Source organism: Fusarium tjaetaba (assembly GCF_013396195.1).
Source record: "Fusarium tjaetaba strain NRRL 66243 chromosome Unknown NRRL66243_c0000084, whole genome shotgun sequence".
Taxonomy (NCBI): domain Eukaryota; kingdom Fungi; phylum Ascomycota; class Sordariomycetes; order Hypocreales; family Nectriaceae; genus Fusarium; species Fusarium tjaetaba.
This window is the reverse complement of record NW_023501280.1, coordinates 51,157-70,233: the sequence shown is the minus strand read 5'-3', so window position 1 is coordinate 70,233 and position 19,077 is coordinate 51,157. Positions and strand designations below refer to the sequence as shown.

The 19,077-nt window shown below is 48.7% G+C and overlaps 5 protein-coding genes across 5 annotated transcripts; 2 read left to right on the top strand and 3 right to left on the bottom strand.

The window, feature by feature from the left end:
• Window positions 1–1,006: 1,006 nt before the first annotated feature.
• FTJAE_4303 (survival factor 1) lies at window positions 1,007–2,367 on the bottom strand (the record flags this gene model as incomplete). The annotated part of the gene is made up of 4 exons (XM_037350694.1): window positions 1,007–1,099; window positions 1,184–1,985; window positions 2,038–2,253; window positions 2,345–2,367. The coding sequence occupies 4 exons, from the start codon at window positions 2,365–2,367 to the stop codon at window positions 1,007–1,009; spliced, it is 1,134 nt and encodes a 377-aa protein (XP_037208550.1).
• Window positions 2,368–4,007: 1,640 nt separating this feature from the next.
• FTJAE_4302 (GATA type zinc finger asd4) lies at window positions 4,008–6,176 on the top strand (the record flags this gene model as incomplete). The annotated part of the gene is made up of 4 exons (XM_037350693.1): window positions 4,008–4,171; window positions 4,319–4,397; window positions 4,842–5,036; window positions 5,085–6,176. The coding sequence occupies 4 exons, from the start codon at window positions 4,008–4,010 to the stop codon at window positions 6,174–6,176; spliced, it is 1,530 nt and encodes a 509-aa protein (XP_037208549.1).
• A 947-nt stretch (window positions 6,177–7,123) lies between these two features.
• Window positions 7,124–7,841, top strand: FTJAE_4301 (histone H4; the record flags this gene model as incomplete). The annotated part of the gene is made up of 6 exons (XM_037350692.1): window positions 7,124–7,263; window positions 7,323–7,354; window positions 7,408–7,423; window positions 7,491–7,578; window positions 7,636–7,698; window positions 7,755–7,841. 6 exons carry the CDS (start codon window positions 7,124–7,126, stop codon window positions 7,839–7,841), a joined length of 426 nt encoding a protein of 141 aa, XP_037208548.1.
• A 658-nt stretch (window positions 7,842–8,499) lies between these two features.
• FTJAE_4300 (uncharacterized protein) lies at window positions 8,500–9,852 on the bottom strand (the record flags this gene model as incomplete). Its single annotated transcript, XM_037350691.1, has 2 exons — window positions 8,500–9,380; window positions 9,726–9,852. The coding sequence occupies 2 exons, from the start codon at window positions 9,850–9,852 to the stop codon at window positions 8,500–8,502; spliced, it is 1,008 nt and encodes a 335-aa protein (XP_037208547.1).
• A 2,851-nt stretch (window positions 9,853–12,703) lies between these two features.
• FTJAE_4299 (ABC transporter (ATP-binding-cassette)) lies at window positions 12,704–15,781 on the bottom strand (the record flags this gene model as incomplete). Its single annotated transcript, XM_037350688.1, has 2 exons — window positions 12,704–15,168; window positions 15,217–15,781. 2 exons carry the CDS (start codon window positions 15,779–15,781, stop codon window positions 12,704–12,706), a joined length of 3,030 nt encoding a protein of 1,009 aa, XP_037208546.1.
• Between the last annotated feature and the right edge of the window lie 3,296 nt (window positions 15,782–19,077).

Below are 19,077 nucleotides of genomic sequence, written 5' to 3'. Positions count from 1 at the left end.
GCTCTCTGCGCGTATAAGTCGTGACCCTTGACAAAGATGGAGGTCCCCACCAACAGAAAAATGGTTCGGTTCATACGGAGTAGTGTGGAGGCTTAAAACCCTCTAGTCAGGTACAGAAAGTGAGCTGCAGCGACTCAGATGATCAGACACGGAGCACTAGAAAAAGCAAGGAGACGTGCAGACAAAAAAGGAGTCTGAAGAGAAACTACTGCAGGTCACAGTAGGAAAAAGAGACTAAGAGATTGTGACGAGACAGACACCAACGGGCGAGACATGAGGATCCTGTGGGAGTGGAGAGAGGCTCGTGTCTTCTTTTCCATCCCTTGATATCGTGGGCGGGGGCCAGAGACAGAGACCTGACCTGATAAACTGCCAATATTATTGGCTTCTCTCCCTCAATCGATAAATTCTAGAGTTAACAAAACCCCTTCGATTGTAGAATATATCCATTCTATCCATTGTGAGAAAGGTTTGATGGGGAACTAGACAATAGGACTGTGGGAACGTGCTCGATGATCTCAGCTAACGAGGGGGAATACAATGATCGTATCCATCCATTATTTTATCGGCCCGCGAGCTACTAACAACAAGACCTGAACTTTACGCGTCCAGGACGTGTCAGTCAAAATAAAGATCGGGCTTAAGCTGGGTTAGCCTACAGCTCTGGTTGGTTGGCTTGTTAGTTTGTTAGTTAGTCAGTTCGTGCAACATAGAATAGATAATTCAAAAGCTGAAAGGGCATCATTGTTCCATCTAAGTTAGTCCTAAGCGAGTGAGTTGACCAAGACCTGTCCGTCCGTCTCCAACGCCGTCCCTTCCCCTCCCCCTCCTTCTGATCAAGCCCGATTCTGACTTGAATTGTCCGATCTGATTACTGTATTACCCAATGTTTGATGCAAAAGTCGTTACTCTGAAAAAGACAATAAAAAAGACCGTTGAGGTCCTCGAGAACGACACCTAGAAAATAAAACAGTGGCATCGTCTCTTACTCTATCCTGTTTCTACCTCATGAGATGAAGGTAGCTTCGGTAAAGATGGTGCCCTCCTCGACGATCTCCTCATCTCCAATCTTCAGCTTCAGGGAGAGCTTGGGATGGTACTATAGATTTTATAGTCAGCAAGGGGGTTAAGTTCAGACCCAAGTCTCTCGGAAATTAAATAAAGGAAAAACTGAAAACTGTACCTGATAGATGTATGGCTTTGTGCCAGCTGCAGCTGCGACAATCGTCTTGACGAACCCGGGGACTTCGGCCATGACGTCAACTCTATCAACCCTCTCCCCGAGAGATCCCTCGACCGAGGCCTCGACGGCTTTTCCGTCCTTGGTCTTTCCGGCCCAGGTGTACTTGGCGTCGCTCGGCTCAGGCCAGTCGTTCTCTGAATCCTTCTTGACCTGAGTGTGCGTGGCCGTGTTGTCGACGCCGCCGATGACAATCTCGCCATCCTTGACAATACCACCCACGTTGACGAGGGTAGAGCCGTACGAGGGAGTGCTGGTGAACTCCATCAACACAGCTGAATAGGTGGGACCCTGAAAGTTAAGAAAGTTCCATCGAGATGCAGCGTGGTGCGGCTTCATGCCCTGAAGGGCGTAAGCGAAGAAGGCCTTGCCCTTGAAATCCATGGGGCCGTCCTTTGTGGTGATGGTACCCTCAGAGACACAGCGAGGCCAGAAGGCGTGTCGCATAGATCCCCACGGGTTCGCCATGTCTGTGCCGTACAGAGTTGTTCCTGTGGTTCCGGCCTGGAAACCAGGTGTGGAGCGGGTGATCTTGAGGTTGACGATGGCATTGGGGTCGTTCATGCTCTTGATGGTGTAGTAGGTGCCATCCTCGGACAGCTCGATCGCGCAGTCGTCGGCGTAGAAACTCGTCTTGTCCTCGTTGAAGTCGTGGTTGTTGAGGGGTGTAGAGGCCCAGAGGTGGGGCTTGGAAGGGTCTGAGCTGAAGACCTTTGCGTTGAACTGGCAGGTTGTTCGAATGCCACTTTGAAGATATTAGCAGAGCCATATTATGATATTGGACAGTCGAGACATACGCTACGTTACTATAGATAAGCTGGGCAAGGGCGATTTGACCGTTGTCGCCAAAGATGTAAAAGGTATGTGTCTCAACAGAGGTAGAGTCCATAGCCTGCCACTTCAGGTCATTTCGAGAGATCTCGGTGTAGGGAGTCTTCTCGGCCTCTGTAGCGACAGACTTGATGGCAGATGGGCCGTAGATAGGCTCCTGAGTACCGGCGACATTGGCCAGTCTATAGCGGTCAGTATTTTTACATGAAGCTCTCCAGGGTCCATCTCATGGTGGGGTCAAGGAAGGATCTGAGGGGAGAGTCTATAACGTACTGTTGCTTGGCCCAGTTGAACATGATGAATGTGTATGAGGGTGTTTTAGTGCTTGCAAGAGGGAGAGAAAAGGGTTCTGCTTCGAATGAGGTTGATGGGATGATGGGTCGAGAAATGAACGAAGGAAATGCTGGGGACGTCGTTAATTAGCCCAAGGCTGGCTACGGCATGGATTGGATACTAGAGCTGCAGTCCCAAATATCGATGTCACTTTCACACCGCTGGGCCTGCTTTTCTGTGGCGGCACCCGCCTGATTTTCCCCTGGGTCATGGAGGGGTACTTGGATGATGATTGTGGCTGGTGTCAGAATCGATGATGTGGGGAATGACGTGTGTTGAGCATAAACGCGTACCAAGGCGCGTCTATCTTTTTACAGCTTTTTTAACTATTAGTACAGTGTCTTGTATGCATGTTACACTGCTGCAGAATGGATATCCTCCTTACAGCATGTCGAGAAACATGAAGATGTCCAGTCCTGCGCCACGCATGTCATTGAATAGGAGTAGGTAAAACTGCTTATTTAGTGTGTTGAAGAAACTAATGTGCTAATGTAATTCCCGTAGCTTCCGGCATCCACTTATTGTAAATCAGCGCCGGGCTGGGCTGGTAATCTCATCTCAAAATCATGCCTAGATGGTCCCATGATGCTGAACTTACCCTACAGACAATCCTTGTGTTTTACAGGAGTCGTGACAAGCGAAAATTGCTAATGAATTGTCCATTTCAACTGGGCATATGATTTTATGGTTTCGAATTACATCCAACATGGTTGTTTCACGATAAACTACTTTGTCGTATCTCTGTTGTCGTGAAGAGGTCAATAAATGTCCTCAAACACAGAACCACAACAAATGAGATGACCAAACAATCAACTGAACTAGATTGTGAAATAACAATGAACTGGATAAAACATCAAGAAACATAAATATTTATCAGACGAGTTAAAACCATACAGATAATAGTTTACATTCAATGCTCATTTTCCAAGCTATAACCCAAGGCACTTACGGGTCTATATCCATTCATCAGTAAGATAGGATCCAAGTTAATCAGTATCAACATCGTACTCGATTATCTCGGATCTACTCAGTAGTTTCGGGTATATGAACATAAATACGAAATGTTAAAGTTTGCCTTACCTTATCTTATCCCTCGTCCCTCTCGACAGGGGGCAACAAAGGAACAAAGTAAAATTCCCAGGCACTGCAAAGTGACCAATCAGAAGGCGTCCCTAGTTATTACCTGTAGTCTAAAACCCTTCGGCCCGTCATCTACTGCAGCGACACTGGGGGCTTCAGTGCGCGACGCGCTCGGCCACTGGACTTGATTTGACTTCTGATCGCAACCTTCCAGATCCAACCTCAACTTGTCTCTTTCCTCATCAGCCCAGACCAGCCCAAAACTTTACATTGTATCTACCAACTTTACACCAAAACACGAACTATAACCTCGCGATTACTACAAACTCATCAGCCTCATTGCGACTCAAAGTCATCGACGCTTGCCCTTGCGCGTCAGTCAGAAGTAGAACTGCCGAGCAACCACCATCTTCACAATCTTTATCGAGCATTATCGATAACATCCCGCGCCCTTCTCCCTATCGATTACTTACCATACCTTACCTTACTTCAGCCCTGTATCGTTTTGCAGGAAATTGTCACTATGGAGGAGGACGGGGCGCAACTCCTGCAGCAGACAGGACTTGATCCTATTTCTCGACCAGACTCGACTTCAACGTCTGCATCAGCTTCGTTACCACACGTATTACCAGGCATTTCGGCTCTTGCTGCTGCCAACGCAGCTACTGAAGCGACATCTCAACTAAGGTAAGATAAGATAACCCAAGAACTGTTCGTCATTCGTGACAATCAATGCGCGATTGATACTGCAGACTTGCGCTCGAGCCTCCATCAAACAAACCCTCCGACACCTCCATAACCAAAAAATTGATTGTTACTAACCCCTGTCTGCAGAGCATCGGCCGCTCCGTCGCCCGCAATGTATGCCACTGCATCTCCTGCCGCTACGAGTGGGGGATCGGGAAGTACAATGGTAAGTCGCGACCATATTTCATTATCACAATCTTATCAGCACTTCTCCCCGTTGCACTTTATATGCTGGGTCTGCAGCCGACCTATGTCATTTCCTGCAATCTTATCTCTCGAGAACGGATGCATCCTGTCTAGGCCTGTCACGTTTTTTGCGGCGCCAGCTCAGTTGGCCCCTGCCTTATCGCCGCTGATTGATATAATCACGTGTCTTATCTCCAAGCCTTGCCACACTAATCCCTTACGGGATGGTCGATGGGTCTCGGGCTTATCTGGCTTATCAAGCGCAGCCAGTTACGTTGCACCCAAAGATTTTTACTCCATCCTCTTATCGTGGCCGAGATAATAATCATCGCTCTCCCTCCCGCCTTCGCATTGTATTGATTACACTGTACTCACTTTACACTCAACAACCGGCACCATGATGGCAACTAACGGATCAACGCAGCCTACCTGCCAAAATTGCAGCACCTCTACAACTCCATTATGGCGTCGCGACGAATTTGGCTCGGTTTTGTGCAATGCCTGTGGCTTGTTCCTCAAGCTACATGGTAGACCCCGGCCAATTTCGCTCAAGACAGACGTTATCAAGAGTCGCAATCGAGTCAAGACAATGCGCCCTGACTTGGCGAATAAGAAAAAGGTCAGTCCAATGCGCTCAGAGGCATTGCGCATTGCTAACACAAACTAGCAACAACAGCAGCAGCAGCAGGCAGCTGCGCAAGGCTTCCCTACGACCGATGCAAATGGATTCGACACGACCGGACATGCTGCAGCGGCCGCACACGCTGCTCAAGCCGCGCGACGAGCGTCCCAGAGATCGAACGGCCACGACGGAGCCGACTCACCAATTTCCCGCACGGGTACCCCCTCTATGTACGCGCATGGCTTGTCCCAGTTCATGGTCGACGACCCTTACCAGACCGGCTTTGTCGCAACAGGGGAAGGTCGCGCGTCTTCTCCCACGAACGGGGATCGCAAAATGGACGCGCCACAGACGCATGAGCAGCTCATTGCGCACAACTCAAGCCTGAAGACGCGGGTCAGCGAACTCGAAGTGATTATTGAGCTTTTCCGAGGCCGCCTTAGCCAACTCGAGCAACAAGAAGCTGTCGTTCGAAGCGGACAGCAGTTAAACCAGTTGCGCTCTCAACTGGAGCAAACACAGGAAAGCGAGGCTCAGCTACGTCGCCAGCTCGAGGATAGCCATCGACGGGAGAGTAGCCTCAAGCGACGTCTAGATGACCTTGAACTTGAGCTTCAAGCTTTCCAAGGAGCCAACTTGGCCCCTGGAGAGAGACCCGCCAAGAGACCACGTACTATTGAAGAGCCCACAAAGACACAAGCAGAAGCAGATATCGAGGCAGCTGCTGAAGCATTGCTGGCTTCGGAAGCCTCCAGACCGAGTGAGGCTGTCGAATCTGCCCCTGTCGTGGATGCTCCTGAGCCAACTGAGTTGCCACAACATTCTGAGGACTCAAAAGAAGATTCTGTACCCAAACCTGAGGATGAGATCGAGGCAGCTGATGTGCCGATTGATCCTAACATGCCCGTAATTGACGATGTTTCTCAACCTGCGGTCGCAGAAGAAACAACGAAAACGGAGGATGTTGAGATCCCTGACGCACCTGATGCATCTGAAGCACCTAACGCGCCTGAAGCAGCGGAAGCAACTGAGGCAACTGGAGCAACGGAGGCAGCTGATGCTTCTGCCACCGCTGACGCCTCTCCTGAGGCTACCGAAGGGACAGAAACTCCTGCACCCGCCACTGCAGCTACATGATAAGAGTGATGTTGTAAATGTCTCCGACTAGTAACGAAATGAACTTGATATTCGCGCCAGTTTAAACGACTGACGTTTCATTTGTCATTGATCCAACGCTACTGTCAGATTCATTGCTCGGTGTCTTGGCACCAATCACGACTCATGTTGATTTATACCCCCCTGGTGCGAGGCGTTTGTCGCCCTCGCCTTTTTTGTTCATGATATACCTCCTAGCGGCAAGGGCAGCGAGGATTCTAGGCGTTTTGGCCTGTTTGTTTCGAAGTATAAGAGGTGATTGAGGAGCATACAAATGTTTTAATGGGACGATGAATGCGAATGCGAAACCCATACACGGTACGAGGATTCAGTCAGTCTTGGTTGGGAGTGTGGGATTTTTCGGAGTGCGAGAGGAGATGGAGAATATGGTAGTTATCAAAAAGTTTAGCTGCTCTTGCAATGGAAAATAGACACCGACTTTGATTCATCACTTATCTGATATGATATGATATGATATCGATAGCATACAATGAATGCCTTGTGTAGCATGGCGTAGAATGTGATAAGCCTCGACCGTTGAAACCTCTGTAGTGGGTGACTTGGGACGCCAATTATTTCACCTGTATCTATGTTTCCTCCCTCTCTAAATGAAGATAATTCTAGTCCCTTGAATTTACTGTGTTGCCTATCTTTCGTTCTCCTGACAGTGATTGCCAGTGATTGTCAGTGATTAACTGTCGCAGTCACGTGCCCTAACAAAGATGATACAGAGCAACAGAATAACACAAGCTCCCCTCCAACCAACAGAGAGATCACGCGAAGTACTCATTCCTCCAACATTCACCGAGAAGATACACCTGATTAGGCCTTTTCGCGCTACCTTATTTCACGATCCACAAGCGTTGATATCACGTTACTTAATCTTATCTTATTCTTGACTCACCCTTCACCCTCCTCAGCCTCACAACATGCCTACGGTACCCACCCGAGGCGGCCCCTCATCGTCGCGGCCTACGTACACTGGCGGCAAGGTCTTGCCGTATCAAAAGAAAGGTCAGGCTGTTCGTGGCGCTTCTGGGAAGACGGTCCTTGGAGGTCGTCGCCATCGGTAAAGTCAATCCCAAAGGCTAAAGCAAGACAATGAATCGCATACTGACAATCTCACAGCAAGATCCTTCGAGATTCAATTACAGGAGTCAGTAAGTTATACCAATCACCTCCCCTAAAGATCACTGCTAACAAAACGATTCAGCCAAGCCCGCTATCCGGTTAGTGAATCCTATTTACTATCTGCCTGAGACACATGAGCATCGATACTGACGCTGTGAAACATAGACGCCTAGCACGCCGAGGAGGTGTGAAGCGTATTTCCGCTGGCATCTATGAAGAGGTCCGAGCTGCACTCAAGTCACGCCTTGAACAGGTATGTAACATGTGTGCCATGCTTCATTTGATCTACCCATACTAATGTCGTCATCAGATCCTCCAGATGTGTGTGATTTACGTCGAATATCGAAATGCGAAGACTGTGACCGTTCACGATGTGAGTTTCTTACACTGACTACCACTGTTAAAGCGCACCCACTGACATACGAACAGGTCATTCACAGTCTCTCCCGGTTCGGTCGACCCATTTATGGGTTTGATCCAGACACATACGATGGCCAGCACAAACCCAAGGCCTAAACCAAATCATTCCTGCGAATCATATTTTACGTGTCTTCCATTTGACATGAGCGGTGTTGGGCGTCATTTCAGCGCATTGTTTGAGCATGTTGGACCAGGTTGCGAGTTTAATACCATGAGCATTTGTGAAAGGATAAGGAAACAGAAAAACTGTCATACGGGAAAAGGCATATTCTGTTTAGGAGAATCGAAAGATTGATTGATATTGATCATGAGCTGTGCCATAACCTATAAATTATGAACTTCTGTAAACGAAAGGAATATGATATGATCTGGGGTATCTCAAGTGACAGTACGAGTAGTAGGCACGGTATCAAAAAAAAGAAAGAAAAAAAGAAGAAAAAGAAAGAGAGTCGCTCCTCCGACCATTACATGCTTCCTCCGATAGCATCTCGTCTTCCCCAATTCAGAGTCTAATACTCTAGCGTGTCCCCTCTTCTAGTGGTATCTTTGTAGTTGTTAAGTGGTTGTAACTTCTTTCCGTCGATTGCATCGTCTTCTGGGGTATTCGTTCAAAGCAGTCTTTAAATCTTCTCCTTGTCGTCTTCCATTCCTCCTCATCTCATCATCGTCATCTCATCTATCACGTTCTGTCGATAACCGATTCGTCGATAGGTGTTCCTCATCCCTGGCATGCGTGAAGTGATGGTTGACCAACTCAACTCATGTACCTCCTCTTCTTAACCAAGTCCCAGTTGGACAAGATACCATCCAACGCCCTGGTAGCTCGGACCTCATCACGTCGGAAGGGAGCGTTGAAGATGCCGGGAAGGAGCATGGCGCTATTGGCATGCTCTTGAGCGAATCCAACTTCAGCATCTTTTCCACAACGTTCCTTGGTAACACGGACAGCCTCTTGGAGGAGATCCTTTCCAACACCCTTTCCACGGTAGTTGAGGTTGGTAGTCCACGCGCGAATGACACCCTTGCCTCCTCTTAGAGAGAGAGATCGTCTGCGCCTGTGGTGGTTAGAAGTCGGGTTGGGCTCAAGGCGAAGAACGAGGGTTCCGATGATGTCTTGGTTCAGTCGAGCAGCCAGCAGGGTATCCTCCTCTCCGTCATCAGCACGTAGCCAGTTCCATCGCAAGCGCTCAGCCAAGGAAATGTAACCGTTGGCCAAGTAACGAATACCCATAAGGTAGCTCATGATCACGCCGCAAGAAACCGTCATACCCAGTCCTGAGTCCCGAGTAACGCCGCCGAAATGATAAATGGCAGCCAAGGTTGCCGATAGGCCAGCAAGACAAAGCGGGTGGAAAACGAGGTTCAAAGAGGCCCTTTGGCGCATCTGGGCAATCGAGTCGGCGACGAGGCGCATGCCCTCAACCTTGTCTTGAGGCTTGTCGAGGACCTCAAGAGACAACGGCTCGATGTCATCGTCGTTGTCGAGACCAAAGTATGGCGTAGAGGCTGCAAGCGGAGAGGGAGATGGCGGGACAAAAGAGGAAAAGGGAACAGAGGGACCGAATTGCGGGGTACTGGTGGCTGAAGTCATTGCCGAGTGGAGGACAAGGTTGGCGCGGAGGAATGTGAAGAAAGCTATAGTTGTGATGTTAGTCATGGTGTTTTGGTTTACACATTTTGGTTCCGTCGAGGTTTGTTCCCAAGCCGGCTATGTTGAATATAACTCATGACGGAAACATATCAACACAATCCACCGTGTATAGAGCTTCCAGAAGCTACAGAATGAATAGTTCCAGCGCTTGAACGTCGAATTCGTGACCATCAAGTTAAGCCTATACGAACTGTCGTGTGCTCAAGGTTGTGACCGGGGTAGGCTTTGGTGGTGGCCATAGTAACCGAGCGACAGGGGGCTCTTACACCAGGACAAGGCCCCGAAAGAACCAAAGGAAGAGAAAATTGTAGGAAATCAGAGAAACTCACCAGCACTGGTCTTCAAAACCGGAACAGCACCAACTCTATCGACAACTGTGCTTGGGTGGCAGGTCCTCAGATCAAGCTCTCGAATAGCAATATGCTGAGGACCTTCCATGGTGGTGTAGGTGGCCATGGTGAGATATGGCGTATTAGACTACCTTAGATAAGTACTGGAGGTAGAAAGGAAGAATAAGATAAGAGCAGTCAAAGATGTAAGAAGGAAGCCAGCCTTCAGAAACAAAGTGGACTGGGGAAGACAATAAGGGTATAATGTATTATAAAGTCGAGATGTGATTATGTTTAACAAACAATAGGTCGAGGGAGGAAGAGGGAGACGGGAGAGAAATAGATCGAGACGAGTCCGGGGGAAGAGGAAGAGATTTCAAAGTTTCGAGAAGGGTAGGGTCGTCAGCTCCTGCAAGTCGAAAAATAGGCTTGGGAACGACCCGACGCTCTGGTGGCCGTAGCGTCTTTTTCTTTTTCGAATGCGACACACTCTGCATTAAGATCCTTGCATAGTGCGGCGCTGTCACGGCGTCGAGGCCGGATCCCTGGGCCCCTGGCTCATCCCTGAACTCGTTGGTTGGCGCCTCTGTGCCTCTATTTCTCTCGTGTGTGTCTGTATCTCGCGAGTTTGGACATATAAATGGTCTGCTTTGTTCTCTCTAGCGTGGATGCGGGATGGTGGAATCACTAGTAGCTGATTCTAGGCGAGTTTGCACATGTGGTAGTGGTGGTGTTGATGTCGGTCATGGTTGCGTGACAAGATACGCTATCTCGTCGAGCGATATCAATCGTCGTTGGCCTGGTCTCTTGAGAAGGATTCGGTGTAGTGGTGCACCTGCTGCAACGCACATATGTACTGTGGTTCCGTCACAGTATCTTCACTTTGATAATGATACCTATGCACCCCTCTTTTGCCTTATCTTCAAGATCTCACCCAATCATAAGAACTATATCTTGTCTCTCGGTGGTACCGTCATGTTCCAAGTTCAGAGCTTCACACTTCCCCTCCCAATGTAACTAATCGTCAGTGACCAACCTCATCAGAGGCGTTGTCTCTCGTCTCGTCTTTTTGTTGAATGACACAGCAGGGGGCATTTCAGCCTTCAGCCCCTCATCTCCACTTGGTTCCCAGCAACAAACGACTAGAAGCGGGGAGCCGAGACGACCAGCGGCCCAGAGCATGTTAGTTTATCGTTGGTGCCCTGTAGTCTCATAACGTTCAGGTTGGCCCATGCGAAATCGAAATTCCACGAGCACGCGACGGCCAGTCAATTAAATTTGATTTGATCCTGCCTTGACCTTGCTTGGGCCCCAGCTGTTCGATTTGAAATAAAGGGCTCACCTGGTTCCGGGGCAAGTTATAACGCAGCCGAGTAAGGCATGATTTCAAGGTGTGAGTGGACACACTGATAGCCCGTCTGCGTTGGCTCTAAAACCAACATCTGCAACCTTCATGTGCTTCAAGCTTTTGACAATCGGGCGATATCGATATCATTGATGTACAGGTCAAACTTTCATACAGAGGACAGATAGTAAATCGCCGCTTGGTACCGGTTTGAACGCGACATGTTCCGTAGCGGCCTTTACAGCTCGATCGTCAGGGGCCAGTGAAATCTGTTCCCAACAGCTGAATAGTCTAGACCAGCGACAACGGTGCCTCCTCATCGCACTAACCGTGCCGGCGCCGTTGTCTTGACGCCATCTCTCTCATGCGGCAATAGTCACTTGAGGAGTAACCGGCCAATCCAATAGTTCAGGTTGATACGATATATGTCGCTTGGTTCGGCTATCAACATCTCGGTGGTCGCAGCAAGAGTTGATCGTCCTTGACGTGACAGTTAGAAGCAAGAAACAACGTCGGAGGATGTTCAAACGTGTTCAAAGTGGTAATCTCCATGTTGGATCAACTCCACTGCTGACGTATCCAGCATATCCCTGGTTGCAAAAGGTGTTAACGCGCCAGCCAGCCATAACGCACAGAGGGGAAGGAAACCATTCGTGACAAGCATCTACCACCTAAGCGACGGATGTGTGGGGGAACAACCGAGGATGATTTCATCAACGCCGCCTGAGAACACGAATCCTTCGTTGTTACCAACGGTAACCGATTTGTTCGGAATCCTTTGGCCGAAGTTTGTGCTTTTTAGCCGCATGAAAGTATGTGATAGCAACTTAGTAGGTTTGAATAGTTATCGTTCTCTCCCACTTGCCGTACTGGCTCTAGCACAGTACGCGGCTCAACGACTTCGTTGACGTTGGTCGTTGATGTTCTCGTCATTGGGAATATGACACCCGTTTTCGCGATTGAAACTTTTTGGTCGACTGTGCTCACCCTGGTCCGTCTCTACAGGGTGCAAAATACGACTTTTTCGGTTGTTTCCCAGTCAATATTTAAGAGGTCGATGCTTCAAACCGCCATGAAACGCATGACAGTGAAACTGAGATGGAGCACGGAGCACAACTCGAAACACTCATGTCCGTCAACGTGTTTGACGAGTGTCGATCCAACCCCTCCTTGTTGCGACGAACCACAACGTTGTTGCTGTAGAATTCGCAGGGATGTTGTAAGGGAAAAGACCCTGAAACTGTATGTTAAAAGATCCTTGCGAGCAAACGTGATCTTCCGCCAGTTGAAGATGCTTATTGCAAAGGCCGATCGAAACTTTGTGGGATGATGTTAGCACTAAAAATCGCGAGAAGAGGCATTTAGGCAAAATTAATCTGTTTCAATGGCGGACAGTACGAATCACAGTATCGGGCGAGTACCTTCCATTCTTTCCTTCAGTTTCCATTGTTCCGACGGAAAGAAGCTTCACTGCTCGCTGGCTGCTCCTGCTGGAGTCTTTCAAGCATACGAGGCAAGTACTACAGTAACAAAGAAATATCAATTAATCCAAATTTTCATTTCATCATCTACTTTCTACCAATCATAAATCCTTCTTCGTGTGAATACCCATACAGGAAGATACTCCACCCTATCATCTTCTCAATCGATGTCCCAACACCATCCCAGCAAAGGCAATCAGTCGATAAGCAGTCCCGATTGCTACCAAAACACCAATGTTGAGCCACTTGCGGTCAAGATGATATCCAGTCGCCTCAGCTGCAATATCGACCTGAAAGAGGTATGCAAAAGGTGCCACAAGCTGCCCAAAGTACAGTTCTGCCAACCATGTAGCAGGAGATGCTCGCCAAAGCCACTCCATATGCCAATCCTTCACAGATGCCAGTGGAGGCGCGGAACCAGAGAGAATACCAGTGATGAGGGCAATCATGGTAGCAAACAGGGGTGCATCTTCGCGTCGAACAACCATGCTTACGATACTTGCAAGGCCATAAATGCAATAGAAGTACAGCAAATTTGTGAGGAATGCAAGGCCCCAGTCGATGATGGGTACAGACAACAAGAATAAGGGCACGGTGAAGTGCATGCAACCAAGTGCCATACGGGGAAAGACAGAAATAACCTTGGCAAGAAAGTAAGCCAGTCGGGAATGGCCTGCTTCGGCCTCTCGCCTGTACAAGAGTGTCTCTTCGGAGAATAGCTTGACTCCAGGGGCACCTGCAACAAGACCAATAGCAATAGCAATCAGAAGTGCGAACTGAGGTGCAGAGAAGAAGTCGATAGCTGTCGACAAGACCTCATATGGCTCGTGGAATAGACCGACAAACATAATACCGTTTTTGGGGTTGTTGGCGAGACCGAGCAGAGCACCTGCGAGAACAGCAAGACCCATCTCAGCAAACAGAGCAGCCCTCGCGCGATATTGCTGAAGCATTGCACGGCAGAGGCAGAGCCATCCTTGTTTGATATAGGGGGCACCACGCTTCTTGAGGGCCTGACGCATTCCTGTATCACCCAGCATCGTGGACCTGACACTTCTGCGGTCGTAAGCTTCTTCCGATTTGTTCTGGCGCATCTTAGCCCAATGCGAGATCAGTGCTTCCTTGGAAACATCACCGGCACTATTGTATTCCCGACCGTTACCAGTGATGATGTCGGTAATTACATCAGCATGGTTGCTGTGCTCTGGGAACTGGAAGCCCATGCTCTCGAAGTATGTCTGTGACTCCATTTGAGGGCCTTCATAAATGGTCTGTCCGTTACCGAGCAGGATGAGATTATCAAACAGGTCGAAAATTTCAGTTCGCGGTTGGTGAATGATGACAATGATGGAGATGCCGAGTCTTGCGATGGCCTTGAGCGTGCGCATGATAGAGGATGCTGCGGTAGCATCCAAACCACTGGTTGGTTCATCAAGGAAGATAGCCATTGGCGCAGCTGCCAATTCCATGCCGATGCTCACTCGCTTTCTCTGACCACCACTGATGACAGGCTTGCCTACGCTGCCGACCCGAGAATCTCGCACGTGTGAAAGCTCTAGACAGTCAATCACAGACTCAACATGAGCTTCAACATCTTTCTTGCTCCAGTTACGAGGAAGTCGGATACGTGCCGAGTGCACAATGTTCTCGTAGACCGTCAGCTCAGGCAACACGATATCATCCTGAGGCACGTAGCCTGTCAACTTCTTGTACTGCTTCATCTTGCCTGGAGTATTGTTGACCGCAACAATACCTCCAGTATTGCTTGTTTTGCCCATCAAAACATTGACAAATGTCGATTTACCAGCTCCTGAGCCACCCATAACAGCAACCAGCTGTCCCTGCTCAATAGAGCCTGTGACGTTCTGAAGGATGGGCCTTGGGCTCTTTTTGGGATGAAAGACGAGATCGGAGTATCTGAAGGAGAGGCCAAAGTTGGTTGCCTCAGCTGCTCGTCGCATGGATTCAACAAAAGCTTTGAGCTGTGGGTTGGCCTCTAGTTCTTTCTGCTCCTGTTCCGAGCTGTAGACGCTGTTCCGTGAGAGAGTAGCCTCAAAACCAGTTCGGGTTCGTCCTTCTCGGAAGTTTTGTCCGTACGGTGAATAAGGGCCGTAGCCAGGTTGCATAGGAGCCATCTCATTGTCTTGGTCTTCGGGCAACTCCTTGTACCCCCGTCCAGTGATGGTCGCTTTGACGGCTCTCATGGTCTTGTGTCTCTTCAGAGCACCAGCATGGGCCTTGGATGTTCTCTGCCACCGCGAACGAAACATCAAGACGAACATACCGACAAGGAGGAGGAAATCGATGATGACTAGGACGCCCACAGGAATCAGATACCTCTCGAAGGAGGCACCTTCCGGACACCTGCTACCAGATAGGCATGGTGTTGGAGTCGAAGCACCGGGCTGGCAATATGAGCCATCAGGACATCTGATCTTCTTCATGCCCTTTTCCTCCAAGGGGCAATAGTGGCCTGCCTGGCAGATAATGGGCTCGAAAACTCCCATGCCCACGTTTGTGCCGTTCAATGAGCAAGTCATGCCCGAGAGACGTGCAATTGTGCACTTCTCGAGAGGAGGACATGATTGAGGGAGTGAGTTGATAGTATTGTTCTGGCCTGCAAAACGTCAATTTCGATTTCAAGCCACCCAATCAGTGAACTTACAAAGAAACCCTTCTTTACATCCATACTCCTGCCAGGAAGACACGTTTTGCAGCTGCAGGGGAAGGGCGCCGGGCCTCCAGCAGGGTGCAGCATCAATGGGAAGCTTATCGTTAAGAAGCTGATTTGTGGTTCTGTAGAAACTGGTCGAGAAGCTCGATCTGTTGGTGCCAGTACAGTCTCGGTCGTAAACAGTGAGCGTGTTCTTGTCCTTCAATGGCTTAAGAGAACGGCTCTTGGAGTCCCATACAAGATCACCTCCGACAGGAGGGTTGGAATTGTCTTCCATGGGCAGATCAAGCGAGCCCTTGGGATTCTTGGCCTTGTACCATTTTCCGCTTGTGATGTTGTATACACCTTGTGTTTGGTTTCCAATGCATTGCCATGCTGCTTGGCCATTATCGAAATTCGATCCGGCTTCGGCGAGCTTATCGAGTCCAGGTAACGCACGAAGAGCGCAAAGACATGCAGTCGTGTCGAGGAAGCTTGGTGTATCGGGCCTGGCACCAGCAAGGAAAGGTTGTTGTGGTAGCTTAGCGTCGTCAACGCCATAGCTTGAGAGCGACATTGTGGCGTATCACTTGTTGCTCAAAAGGGTAGAGAGGCTATTGACAACCTTGAGTCTCTATTTTTCACTTATATCCTCGTAGGAAAGGACGAGGAACAACAACGACGACAGTCATCATGTCAAGCCAACAGGGCGGCATGTACTCCATCTTATAAGCTGGATGGGACTTTGTGATCCTACAACCTGAATGAGGAAGGGAAAATGAAATTCGTTGCTTGAGATCCATACGGGATTCCGAGCCCAGGGTTCGGACTTGGGATCTACCATTCAAGGAGCCTGAAAGAGACTCATGCGATGGACCTTGGGCAGTGCTTGTCAGATTTTAGCCTCCGCGATGGATGCACAGGGTTGGATCATCCATTCCCAAAAGGCGGTGCTCAAGAATCCTCCTAGGGTTTCAAGATATAGCAATGTTTACAGTCACTTCTGAGCGGAGACTCGGAGCGATTATCTCGCCATTGGCCAGGCCAGCAATACGAGAAAGAGGCCATATTCTTGTGACGAAGCAACGTCGTGCTGAATGATATGTCTTGATATGGAATCCAGGTTCTTTGGCGATGGAACGCCAAGAAACGCTGTCAGCCTCTTTTCTTTTTCTCCATATTGCCGATGCCAGCAGCCAATGCCTCAACAACAAGGACAAGGCCAGGGTCTGTTACATCAGAGGCGGCAGCTCCTGCGGGTCGTCAGCGCCTGGTCAAACCAGATAAAGCCTAGGTCGAGGCGCATTTGCATCTTGCTCAGCTCTGAGTTGTGGGGAGCTAAGGCTTAGCGAAAACGAATTTCGATATGAAGGGAAGACATAGGGCTGATCTGACTTGGACGACTGAAGTCCTCTATGGGATGACGATGTCACTGACCAGCTGGTGTTTCATGGAAATGGCTTGATAAGGTCTCATCTCGCGCTACGACGCCACCCTCCTGGCTAGGAATATAGATGTCAGCAATGGCGTCGAGTTGCGAGATGATGCCTGGCTGGATTTGTTAGCTGCGCGATCTTATTCACCCAATATCCACATCTTATTTTAACGTCCCTGGGAGCTATTAATCGATGAAACCCCAGACAGACTCCATTCTAACTGACACGGACCTAAAAAAGATTGCTATCATGCAGTCTTGGTGGCAGTGTCAGCGATAACGAAGAATCCTTCCTCGAGGCTCGCGGCATGTGCTTCGCTTTTTCGGGTCCGACCAGACGCGATGATACCGTCATGTCAGCACTCATGTTACCTTGAGTGCCGATCTTTAGGAGAGGCAAGACCTTACAGCCCAGCTCGCCAGTCCGACACTGATGCAGTGGTTGGGTTTACGTATTCTTAGAACATGGGCCAGCAGTATCTGTTGAATGGATTCCGGAAACGAAAGACAGACCGAGCGTCTGGCAGGGTAGTGTCAACTTCCTCCACGAATCTGCATTGCTGACTTGGTGGCGAGACGCTGGCTCACAAGAAACTACAACAACCTGAGATAGCCAGGGTATCACAGTACCCAGCGGGGCATCTCTTGATTCTGCGCAAACCGCCAACACCAATTTTTGTGGAGGAAACTATTCCGTCGAGTACTGCCGTATATTTGACCAATACGTTCGACATAGGCATTGCGCTTGGCTCATGATCCTGCAAGACATGAAAGGGAAGCTGTCGAAAGCTTATATTGTGATGAGAACAAATAATAAGCTGTACTGGCAGTGACTGTGAGAAAAATCTCTTATTGTCACAAGATCAAGGCTATTCGAATGGGATCTGCTCGACTCGATCTATGGCTGCGTTCAAGCACAGCGTCTGAAGTCCCGGTCAGCTTCTGGACCAGATTAGACAGAGAAGTGTCTCCAATCTGAACTTATTTTTGGATATAGGAGAAGTCTTGACATTGAAGAAATTGAGAACTCATAACATTGGCAACGAGTTCAATGAAATTGTCCGGCTGGGCAATGTATCTGGCTGATACTCAAGCTGGCAAGAGTATTGAACCGAAATTATGATTGAGAAGACAAAAGGCCGAGAACTAGTTGCTCACTGTATAAGCAGCTCCGAAGGAACCGAGCGCTGGAGGGTTATAGCAGAATTCAGATCAAATGTCAGAAACATTGCTGCTGTGAGTACAGGGTAGCGAAGCCACATGAAGCCATACAAGTTCAACATGGAGCACGATTCTGTGGCTTCCAAATATGGCGAGCTGTTGTAGAGATCAGAAAGTCTCCCTGGCTCAATCTATGAGAGAAAGCCACCGTATTCATAAAGGTGTAGGAGAAAGACTCTTTATCTCACGTGCAGGAGTTGAGCTCCCCGAGAAGTGACTCTCATAATCAGTCTCTCCATCTGCCAATGAAGTCACAATGGCACTCGATCCAAGGTCGTGAATAACCTGCAATCATGAAATAAAATCATTACTCCCACTGAATTGTCGCGAGAGCACCATATAAGTATCCAAACCACGGAAGAATCTAGCGAACCTTTGATCCGGATTCTAATTAAGCCCACGGAAGATAGGAATAGAGACCTCTCTTTTCACAACTCTGTCACATTCCAGGCTAATATTCAGCTCTATCCCTGATGCTCCAGAAGAAATTAATAAACATAGAATTGAGTGACTATCAATTGGTCGTTACGCCTCTTTCCTCACTCTTCCTGATGTGGTGTTGCACATACCGGAAAGTGGAGGGCCATGTCAACGACGCCCTTGAACCCTACCGCCAGCCACTCGGACTCTGAAAGGCTCAACACTTGTCAATTACACTTATCAACTTACCAGATTCGACTGGAAAGTTACTTGGTCAAATGGGAAAGGTGGAAACAATGATAGATGAATCATTTGCATGGCTGTTATCTGTCATGTCTTGTGAGGTCTGTGGCGGAACACAGCGGGGGGATTCCGGCAGTGGAGGTCTTCCGAACTCGGAACCGAGGCGACAAAAACAATAAAAGACAATGTTAATTGCAAATAAGAACTCTCAATGAGTTACATTGGATTAGTTCAACTGAAATTGATGTGGAATCTAGATTCAACAAGAATGTATTGCAATCAATAGTTTGTGATTGGACGTACGTGTAGATGCGGTGTGAGATCTTCGGTAGCGGGAGCCGAATTCCATGTTATCTCAATTGCCTGCGTTACCTCCTCAAAACTAACAGGATTTGGTACCTTTGGTTAGTGCTCGAGCCGACTGTGGCTTGCCTAGATAGATACCTAGTCAACGAGGGGTCCGTACCTGATTCGCAATCCAGTTCTTCCTTTCACAACATAAATATTGTTGCTTTGTCCTGTTGACAGGCTGTCAAACAACACATTAAGAAATA